We start from the raw sequence: 11,656 nt of genomic DNA, 5'->3' as shown, positions 1-11,656 counted from the left end.
GGTCTTCCATATAGTCTAATATGCTATTCTTCAGATAGACACATGGACATGGTGACATGATGCTTCAAAAATGATTTTTTTTTTTTTTTACAAAATAGGTTACTGATGATGAAAGTTTTTTTCCACAAACTAATAGCTGTGAAAGCTGTGAGAGTATGTCTGAAACGTATAAGAGGTGATTTGATGTCATTATATTCAGAAATGAGAAAATTATAATCTTCAAATGTGCACAAACCATTATTTGCTGTATTTTTTCTATTTTAAAAGATTATTTCTACTAACTTACAAGTGTGAAATGTTTAATGGCTGCAACTTTCTATAATGGAAGTGGTTTGAGATTTCTATGTTGTAAAACATAAAGGATATTAAAGATTAAAATGAGTGGTGTTGCAATTTTACGACAGTCCCTAACTACCTCTATAGTGATAGGCTCGTTGGACAGACATTCAGTTCTTTGCGCTCTAAACTGCGTCGTCATCTTTGGTGATTTTGAGTTAACTAAAACTGTGAAACATCTGTCTAAATAAGCTCTCCAACATAGCCTGAAACTGGGGGAAATCGAAGCATTGACACGGAGCTATTGAAGGCAACATCTGTGAAAACCGATGAATGTCAAACATTAAACTAACTTCATCGCAGTATTTTACGAAACCAATACATTTTGGCCCACTTAGTTTTTGTCGCTTTTTCAACATTTGTGGCGCTTCTTTCGATGTTTTTGTCGCTTTGTTCGACCTTTTTTTGGTGCTTTATTTCTATGATGGCTATGGAACTTTTTTAGGACTTAAATGTTGACCAAACTGTAAGTGGGAAGACGTTATATGTATGCAAAAATGCAGTCAAAGATATTTCACTTTTCTCTTAAATAAAAGCATGTTTACGCATGTCTGGCCCTTGATGTGATTCTTATTTTCCAGACGTCGAAAAAAGTCATAGAATAGTATATCAAAAAAGTCAGCGTATAGTAGGCCTATGTTATAAAAAGTCATAGTGTAGTATGTTAAAAAAAAAGTCATATAGCATGTCAACAAAGTCATAGTATAGTATGTCGAAAAAGTCATAAAAAAAGTCATAGTATAGTATATCAAAAAAGTCATAGTATAGTATGCCAAAAAGTCATAGTCTTGTCACACACACAAGACTCTTGTGTGAATGAATTGTGTGAATGCTGTATCAGCATTCACACAATAATATTAATATCATTACAGATTTATTTGACGGAAAATTTTATTTAATGTTGCAGTTCCCCGCTGTGACCACTGGAGTACACTATTAGGTCCAGCCATGCAGAGTGATAGAGAAAGACAGAGTGGCGACACTCCCATTGCTCTGGATCCAGCTTGCTTCAAAACGGACAAAATACCTTGCTGACATTTCGGGTAAAAACTGTCAAAATAAAACAACAAAAAGAGGCCACGGTTGTTTGAACTAGCATTAAGATAAATGTGTGCAGTTTGCATGGGTGGGGGGGCTTTAATGCAGCCACATGTTTAGCCTATCTAAGCTCAAACGTCAGATGAAAGGGAAACTGCCCCCCTCCATAAAGTAGGTTACACAATTCAACGCTCACATGCTTTTGATCACGTTGCATTTTGCTGATTCACATAAACACATTTGAAATAAGTATTATGGTTGACAGAATTGATATCATAGCCAATAATATCATCGACACAAAATGCAAGCACATATAACCCTCTGCAGCATTAACATTAACGTTGTTCCCATGAACTTTGGCAAGACCTGTAACAACAATACTGTGATATTATTCCCATAAAGGACTAGAGACTAAGACCTGAGGACAAAAGAGAGGCGTTGAATCCTTTAACTCTATGTATTCAGGTTACCCCTATTCAGTGTTTATTTACAAAAAAGTGATAATTTGGTCTTTATGGAGCAAGATGTTCTTGTTTATACCACCAGGTCTTTCCATTATTATTTACATCAGGCAGTGGTTAATGGTAATGTTATATGCTAGGTGCAGCAGTATGTGCTGATATGGTAGAATTTCAAACACAATAACTGTGTAACATTAGAAGGCTGATATCAGAAGGTTCGGCTCAAGTTGGCTACAATCTTCTATATATTTGCCTGCCATTATTTGCAATGCAGTAAAACTGTATTAAAATTAGAAAGTTTAGGTCTGTTTTAAATATAATTTGCTCATACCATTATTAACTGTGTAAAACGTTGATGTTAATCAAAGCAAGTTATCTTAATAATTTAATCAAATAAACAAATGAACTTAATTTGAATGAATGAATGAATTAATTAATTAATTTAACAGTTAATAGTTACACTTTCCTCAGTGAGTTATTAATACAGTGGACAGGAGGTCAAATATTAGACCTTGAGGTATTCATGTGAGTCTACCTTTATTTTAAGTCTATGATTTTTAACACAAGAATTTCATCTGATTTAACAGGAATAATAGTCTCCATAAATGTTCATTGCTTAACAACAAACATCAGTGTCAAAATTGTATTTTTAAGAAGCAAAGCATAAAAATATAAGGCATCTTCCAAAGTTACGAGTTTGTCTGGACTAAGGGTATGGAATATAACAAAACATTTAAAAAGCATTAATAAGAAAATGTTCCAAAAAACATTTTCTTAATTTTTAGCATGATTGATATTTTTTAGTTTGTTTTTAACATATCTTCTTACAGTTATGGTCGATCATTTAAACTCAAATGTATACTCTCACACCCTTTAACAAAATCAAATTACATATTTGTGTAACCAAGTTTACTATAATTGTAAAACGTATTTTTCTTTGTAGTTTGATTGTGCACCAACTCTTTTTCATCTATTGTTCATATGAGTGTGAACCTTATGTGTATGGCTGAATGCATTTTTTTAATGGGAACAAACTCCAGGGATTTGGTATTCCGCAGGTACAAAAAAGGTATCATGTGAACTGTGCTAACAAAAGGTACAATAGAACTGCTCTTGTGACACGAATCTTACATAGAAAGTCCATAATTTCTCTCTGAGCCTGTTTTTGTCTGTGTATACAAGAGCCAGGGTGGTCAACAGGACACACTGTACAATGTGATGGAAAGAATAATATCGCATGGGAACATGGGAAGTATTTTGCTCCTTGACTGATGGTATTGTACTTTTGGTGGCCACTTTATTCAGTACACCTGTACACTCTAATGCAATCCAATGCATCAACTCTGCCATCCATTTTACCTTTACAAAGAACTGTATATAATGTTCAGTTTTTGTTTACACTGTCAACAAAAACATTTTCACACATTTACAATACATCAGTGCGGAAGAATATCCGAAACATCTCTCAATCGAATGCTGGCAGGTCATAGTTAGTGGTGGTGTTGTTGTACTGACAGTACAACACCACCACTAACTATGACCTCAATGGTTGAAGTTTATTCATGCATTTTACCTATTCTTTATAAAGGAAATTTGTCAATAACAAGACTTCTCTGTTTTATATTTATCATATGTGACTTGAGAGATTGCACTTTTAGGCATGAACAGAGAACCTACATCAAACTGCAATTTTCCAGATTACACTTTTTTTGTCTGTCTCAACCAAAACTGAGCATTGAAAGTTGCTTTTTTGTTTTTTGTATTTAAGGTTACAAAATATATCAATAACACATGCAGTCAAACGTGTCTGTCTGTTTCTTGTTTCTGTAATACTCAGTTGTCTGGTTTGTCTTGTGGGTTCAGGGAGTGGCCAATTTTCCTTTCATAAGCAGAGTTGAAATAAATAGATGCTTTGGACCAGACTGCAAAGATCTGATTTTTGAAAGCACGGAACCCAACACTCTGCCACGATGTAAGTACTTTTTGCTGTCCAGATTGTCTTAGATGTAAATCAAAACTGTTCTTATTTTTTTTTACTGGATGAACAAAAATGGCTTGTTAAGTCACAACATCACACTCTACTCTATATGTGTGTTTCAGGATTTATCTTTCAGGGCTTGTTGGCTTTCTGTTGGTGCTAACAGCTGAGGCCAGAGTTGGGTAAGAAACCTGAATTGAATTTTTTATTTATGTTTTATTTAACTTTTATTGAACAATGTAGTTTCATTTAGATCAAAATGTCTTTTTTAAGAGAGCCACACAACCTTCAACAGCACACCATACCACCATGCATTGCATGAGTATAATATTTAAAATTTTTGTAACTGATTCAGTTTGTCAGTTTGCAAGGAACATAGTATAAAACCTGACAATACACATGTAATTACTGTATTTAGTTGCAATCAGAGAGCAGAAATGGTTTGGCAGTTTTATTGGATATTCAAGCCAGAACATTGTTATGCTTGTTGTGCATTTATTGCATTACTATTTGTGACATTTCTTAAAAGGAAAAAGAAAAAGAAAACTATATTAAAAAAAAGAGACCTGAATTTAATCCTCATTTTTAGTAGATTGCTACGTTTGACCAGAATTGAGTTGAACCAAAAAAACTTTTCTATTGACCAAGTGTTGGTCAATAGAAAACTGGAAGCACTGTTACCTCCAAGTCAAAATTAAAAGTTACTTTATCAGCTCATGAATGGGATTCTTGAGGAATTTGAAGATATTAATAATTTGTACCCAGATCCTGGCAAAGATGATTATTGCTATAATGTTTTTTACCTCATACATATGTCTTTATCTGTGCCTTTTTTAATAATTTCCTTTATAATTACACAGAAACTCATCTGAGTTGCAGTTCTGTACTGAGACAGAACAGTGCCTGCTGTTTGATCGGATTTGTGAGACTGACAAATATGAGGTAAGTTTGTCCGAGCAAGAGAGGAACCTTTTCACATTTGAAGTGCAAAAAACCTTCAAAAAGCCCACTCCTTCGTGTTTAATCATGTCCCACAGGTCCGTCACTATGACTCCGTGAAATGGGTTTCAACTGACGAGACATCCCTATTCATGGAGATTGCAGCAATGAGAGCATTCAAACGACTGTTTAACTACATCACTGGTGCCAACGAGAATGGTGCGTTATTTATTTATGTTTTATTTAACTTTTATTGAAAGATGTAGTTTTCATTTAGATCAAAATGTATTTTTTAAGAGAGCCACACACCATATGTGATATATATTAGTATAATGTTTCAAACTTTTTGTAACTGATTCAGTTTGTCAGTTTGCAAGGAACATAGTATTTTAAAACCATTTTTTCAGCCTCTGTTTAAATATCTGGTACAGCTAAAATTAAAACCCGACAATACACATGTAATTACTGTATTTAGTTGTGGTCAGAGAGCAGAAATGGTTTGGCAGTTTTATTGGATATTCAAGCCAGAACATTGTTATGCTTGTTGTGCATTTCCTATTTGTGACATTTCTTAAAAGGAAAAAAGAAAACTATAATAAAAAAAAAAACTCTTTGTATTTACATTCAGGAAAGAAAATTGAAATGACAGCTCCTGTTCTGATGAAAATGTCCAAGGACAAGTCATTTTGGCAAACAGGTACCTACACAATGAGTTTCTTGCTGCCATCTGAAGATCAGACAAATCCCCCCAAACCTAATGATAATAAGGTAAGGTTATTTGACAAAACATGGCAGAAAAATAAAAAACATCAAACCTTCGTTTGGTTAATGCCAAGATCATGTTTTTTTGTTGTTTTTTTTACTTCTGTGAAGTCTATCTTCAGCTCTGGCAGATAATATAACTTTGCTGAATTGCAGGTGTACATCCACCGGACGGCAGATATGAAGGTGTATGTACGGGGCTATGGAGGATGGATGACTAGCATGTCTGACAAAATCAAAGCGAGCAGTCTGTCCTCCGACCTTGACTTAGTCGGTGCAGAGTACAACAAAGGCTTCCACTATGCTGTTGGATATAACAGGTAAACAAATCATCGTCTTCTCACGAAGAATCACAAAAACATGTGTTGATCATTTTATATTGTGCAATAAATTAATGTGTGCTTTTGTTTCTTGCAGTCCAATGACCATATTTAACAGGCGCAATGAGGTGTGGTTTGTCGTTGGGGATGACCCGGTGTGTCCCAGCAGCGAGGAATTGGACTCTTGAATATTATGAGCCCTGTGCAATGACAGCTTACAGCAGACATTGTATATGAAGAGATGATGTCTCTGGTCATAGTGTGTCAAATAAATAACCTGCCAGCGAGAGTACAGAATTTAAAAATGCTGATAAATTTGAATTAATTGTGTACACCATGTAGCCCTTGTGAAGATGGTTTTACACTTGCTAGTTAGGTTGTTTTCTGCTTTATTCAATAAACTTCCCCTTTTGCATCGATTTCTGTTTGTGGTTCTTTTTTTTGGGGGGGTGGGGGGGGGGGGCTTTTCCATTTATTATAGAGTGACAGTGGATAGACAGGAAAGGGGGAGAGAGATGGGGAATGACACGCAGCAAAGGGCAGCAGGTCGGATTCGAACCTGCCACCTACCACTGTTGGTGGTTCTTAACCAATAAATGGCCTTGTCATTGGACCTATCCTAAAATGTGTCAAAAGCAGCTGGTTCAGATGAAGCCTGCAAAAGACAAGCCAGTCTCACTCTAGTTTGGTGTTATTCTACAATACCACCAGATGGCCCTACTAAATTCAAGAATACCGTTACTGCCAGGATTACACACACTGCCTTGCACTTTAAGCTTTTCAGTGACATATGATAAGGATTGTTGAATATGTTGAAGATGTACCCTCTGAGAGAAGGGAGACAGTGTCAGGTTTTGGTCTGGTGAAAATAGCATATGGGCTATTTTGTTGATGAATGTCATATTCCATTTACAAGCTAATGTGCAGGAGTCATAAACATCCACCCTTGACCTGCCCTATTGCTTTACTTCACTGTACCATTTTGGCTGTTGAATGGCACCTTATCAGCACAAGCACTGAAGCACTGGCTAGGGATGTGGAAAAATATAATCACTGACACAGTCTCTGATTTCCCCAATTGGCAAATTTTATTATTCTGAGTAAAGCTAAGTTTTCAGATTTTATTGTTCTTTCCTTGAATACAATATTAAATGTATTAGTTTAACTTAAATTCAGTGGTGGAAAGTACCTAAGTACATTTACTTAAGAACTGCAATTGACTGCAGTTTTTCATCTGGTTTCATTTTTGTTTACCTTTCAAGACCCAAAGAAGTAAAATCATAAAATGTTTCACCCCCAAAAAAGAAAATATTAGAGAAAAGTAAAATAAAACAAAAGACTACACATTTGTAGCTGAACCTAATTTGGTCTTGTTGCTTCAGATTTATCCTGTAAACCTTTGGAGGGGCCGGACCCCTCGGCTGGGAACCACTAGACTGTATATACTGTATATTTGTACGTGTTCTGTATACAAAGTAGTTAAAACTAGCTCTACCTCGACCAGCTACAACAGTAAAATGCTACACATTGATGCAAGAGTATTAACAATCTAATAATGTCATATACAGTACTACAACATATTAAAGGGGCCAGTTTTTTGCTTTTTTTGATGGTGATTAATTACACTCTTCAGTTGACTCTTATCTTATCAGCTAAGCTCTAGGATGGCTCAATGATACTGGTGTGATTCCACTACAGTAACATTCCAGCAGGTGGATATCTGACTGGCTGTTTGGCTGGCTAGCTGACTTACTGACTGGGTAGGAGTGCCAGTCAGGAGAGGTTTTATGACACGGACTACAGATCGAAGTCCACTTGTGGGCCTCAAACAACCATCAGTCCACCTGGGCTGTTAAGCCTGCCAAATGTCCTTTCTGTGGCCCTCCTGCGGTGTCGGTCTGGTCTCCTGATCTCTGCAACGATGAAGATCAGGCTGGACTGACTCTCAAACTCATATCCCATCAGTCAGAATGGATCTAACTGATTATCACCCACAGCAGCCACAGTCACTTGTCCACCACCCTGGCAACTACCCAGAGGATCTGTTAACTTTGGAAGGATCATTAACATGTGAGTATAAGATTGTTGAGGTTGACATTGATAGTGCCCTCCTAGGCAGGTCTCAGAAAAACAATGTTTAAATGTCTTGTTTTAAAGTTGGTGTATAACTGTGTCTGGAAATGTATATCATGAAGTGGTCCAGAAATTATATTGATCACATCCATGTAAAAATCCACATTTACAGTAGTAAAGGCTTAAAGGTGATTCACAGTTTTGTCATAACCAGTGATCTCTAGGACTTATGTAAGGGTCCTATCTGTGATCATAGTCAAACAAATCAAGCTGAGTGATAAGGTAGTGTTGGTAACAGAGGTGTCGTCCTGCACTGCTATTAAACCTCATTAGATGACCCACTTATGTCAGCAGCAATATTATAACTCAAATCTAACAGCATTTCTGCTGGAAGTCCACTCACCTTTGGCATCTCTGTATTTTACTAAAAGTAAAGAAGAAAAAGAGAAGAGAAAAGAGGAACAGGAAAGAAGATTGGAGCAGGATTTGCTCTCTGGAGCATGTATGTGTTTTCAGGAGCTAACAATTCCAAATTAACAAGCAGCACTTCATCTCTTACCTTGTGCCTCATTGGCCGCCTTCAGTATTCAATGTTTGTATCATACTGTACATTTGACATTCAGTGTTAACTGTGGTGTCATTCTCCAGCTCAGGAATTTAAGACAGAGCCAGACAGCAGACCAGAGTCAGAGGAGAGCTGTCCCATCTGTGAAGACAAAGTGTCAGGATACCACTATGGACTGCTCACTTGTGAAAGCTGCAAGGTAAGGGACAGGGGTTTGGACAGTCCATGGAAAAGTATGTATGTATGTATCCTCTAACAGCACCATACTTTGGTCTTGTAGTACAGACCAAATAGCCATATTGAAATACTATGATTCATAATGCATATTTTATATTGTCACTCAGGATTATCTTGCGATGTGCAGAGAATGAAGCAACAGGGTTACAGTGTGTGTCTCTCTCTCTCTCTCTCTCTCTCTCTCTCTCTCTCTCTCGCTCTCTCTGTCTGCAGGGCTTTTTTAAACGCTCAGTGCAGAATAACAAGCGTTACACCTGTGCAGAACAACAGAGCTGCCCCATGAACCTTTTGCAGAGAAAACGTTGTCCTTCCTGCCGCTTCCAAAAGTGTTTGGCAGTGGGCATGAAGAGAGAAGGTAGGCCTACAGTAAATAGCCCCCACCCCACACACAGAAACATACACACATGCACCCTCATACCCTTGTACTTGTCTTCTACTCCATTGGGACATGCATGTTTTTTTCTCCCATATAACTTAGTCATAAAGTCATAAACCAGTGCTGTAATGACCCAGATTATAATACATGATATATACATTTGTATCTGAGCCCTAAACAAATGTAGTGGGCATATTAACAGTTTTATAAACTAAATCGTCTCTGGCAATGTCTGAAATCTTGTTGTGAAACCTTGATCATTTGTTTCATGTTCTGTCCACAGCGGTAAGAGCAGATCGCATGAGAGGTGGAAGGAATAAATTTGGACCTCTGTACCGGCGGGACAGGCAGAGAAAACAGCAAAAGGTGTATCACCAGGCAAACACTGCTCCCTACAGGATTAAGATGGAAACAACTCAAATACACCGGCCCACAGCTCCAAATGACCCTCACCTACTGAGCAGTCACACAAGTGCTCCATTGTCTTCTGATGCTTTTCATCAGTCCCACATGTATTCCTCTGGCATGGGGCCGTCGGCTGCGCCCACGTCTCTGGACTGCACTATGAACGCAGACAGGGTGCTCACCCCTCTATCGCTGCCCTACCCTGGACTGTACCATCGCACCTTCCCTGGATACCTCCAGGAGAAAGGAGTAATGCCTTTGAGCTACAGCCTGCCTTCCGCAAACTACTTGCACCCAACTCCGAACAATTCATTCACACCTAAAAGCACACCAGCATCATCCCCCTGCTCAACACCAAGCTCAACCACCCCTCTTTCCCAGGCTCCCAGCCAAATCCTAGACACCCCCTCATCGGCCACTCTTACACCCTGCTTCCTAAGTCAACTTCTGGAGGGGGATCAGGATGAAAGCCAGCTGTGTGCCAAGGTCCTGGCCATTCTGCAGAGAGAACAGGCCAATCGAGGCAAACATGACCGCCTAAATACATTCAGCATCATGTGCAAAATGGCTGACCAGACTCTGTTTGGGCTTGTGGAGTGGGCTAGGAACAGTCCACTTTTCAAGGAGCTTAAGGTGATAAATCATAGAGTTACATAACCCTTTTCGCAGCAGTAGAAGTTAGCTGTTTGAGCAGACCTATGGCATTTACTCTTTGCTATATGTTGGGTGCTTAATAGATGAAAGATCGAGCCTTGAATTTGCAACTACATACAATAAATAGTTTATGCTTCCACAGGTGGAGGACCAGATGGTGCTGCTGCAGAGCTGTTGGAGTGAGCTTCTGGTCCTGGATCACCTGTGTAGACAGGTGACCTACAGTAAAGAGGGCTGCATATATCTGGTTACTGGACAACAGGTATGGTTTAACGTTAACAGCACAGAATGCAGAATTATTATGATCATCAAAATGTCGTTGGATAGAACATTATGTGAAAGTTGAATTGTGATCACCACCTTTCTCTCATTCTGATGCAGATTGAAGTGTCGATCATCATCTCTCAGGCAGGAGTGACGCTGAGTAGCCTGGTATCGAGGACCCAGGATCTGGTGTCCAAACTGAAGGCATTCCAGTTGGACAGATATGAGTTTGTCTGTCTCAAATACTTGGTGCTTTTCAACCCTGGTGAGCTTTTCCTTTTGAAAGTCTAGCAAGATTAGACCCTTTATAGAAGAGACAAATCAGATGTAACTTTTTGATGAACTTTGTGACCTTTAAGTTGTAATTTTTATGTTAAAAGTCTTGCATGCAGCTGCTGTTGATGGTGTGTGCGTATATTTATCGTGTGTGTTATCTTTTTTCTGTTCTATAGATGTGAAGTCAGTGCAGAGCCGCAGGCAGGTGGAGCAGACACAAGAGAGGGTGAACAGGGCCCTGATGGAGCACACCCAACAGAGTCATCCAAGACACTCAGACAAGTTTGGCCAGCTGCTGCTCCGGCTTCCTGAAGTACGCAGCATTAGCTTGCAGGTTGAGGAGTATTTGTACCAGCGCCATCTTCTGGGAGATTTGCCCTGCAACTCTCTACTCACCGAGATGCTGCACACCAAGCACAGCTGAGAAAATGCTGCTGTATCTTCAAGCCCTGGTGAAAAGAGTGGCAAAGCCTGAGTTTTCTTCTGTGAATTTTTGTACTTCCTTTTTGGCCTTAAAAGACCCAACTATGCTCCTTACTTTTCATAATTGTTGCAAATAGTATAAAGGCATGCTTTATGTAACAGTGACATGAAAAATATGTGATCCATTCTAGTGAAGGGAAATATAGTACACCAGTGTCATACTTCACCCAAGTGCCCATCATTAACAGTATTACCACAGTCAAACAGCCCAGTAAATATTTGTTTCGGTCAGTATTGTTGGATAGATTTTTGATCCAAGCACTACCATGTTTTTATTAGGCAGGAAGCGCTTAACAGTGTATAAGCAAAAGAGAAATGCATCATTAAATAAATAAATTTGGTTTCGGAATATTCCGATGTGTACTCAAAACCCATAACTGAATTTATTCAAGCGTGTTAAACATAAGTGTCGCTTTTTCAGTATCTCCTAGAAAAGCTCTTATCTGCAGCAATATTTTGCCATGACTCATAGGCTAGTAGTACAAACTT

At 38.3% G+C, this 11,656-nt stretch overlaps 2 protein-coding genes across 2 annotated transcripts; both read left to right on the top strand.

The window, feature by feature from the left end:
* The first annotated feature begins 3,721 nt into the window (after positions 1-3,721).
* Positions 3,722-6,253, top strand: soul5 (heme-binding protein soul5). Its single transcript, XM_039824922.1, has 7 exons — positions 3,722-3,807; positions 3,936-3,995; positions 4,674-4,755; positions 4,851-4,971; positions 5,381-5,520; positions 5,671-5,834; positions 5,932-6,253. Coding segments are annotated over exons 1-7 (660 nt in total). The 5' UTR covers positions 3,722-3,805; the 3' UTR covers positions 6,023-6,253.
* Positions 6,254-7,667: 1,414 nt separating this feature from the next.
* Positions 7,668-11,537, top strand: nr5a5 (nuclear receptor subfamily 5, group A, member 5). Its single transcript, XM_039824884.1, has 7 exons — positions 7,668-7,904; positions 8,556-8,671; positions 8,923-9,064; positions 9,369-10,123; positions 10,287-10,406; positions 10,526-10,673; positions 10,861-11,537. Exons 1-7 carry the CDS (start codon positions 7,805-7,807, stop codon positions 11,106-11,108), a joined length of 1,629 nt encoding a protein of 542 aa, XP_039680818.1. The 5' UTR covers positions 7,668-7,804; the 3' UTR covers positions 11,109-11,537.
* The last annotated feature ends 119 nt before the right edge of the window (positions 11,538-11,656 follow it).

This window comes from Perca fluviatilis, chromosome 15 (genome assembly GCF_010015445.1).
Source record: "Perca fluviatilis chromosome 15, GENO_Pfluv_1.0, whole genome shotgun sequence".
Taxonomy (NCBI): domain Eukaryota; kingdom Metazoa; phylum Chordata; class Actinopteri; order Perciformes; family Percidae; genus Perca; species Perca fluviatilis.
The sequence above is the reverse complement of the archived record's forward strand: the minus strand, read 5'-3'. Positions and strand labels throughout refer to the sequence as shown.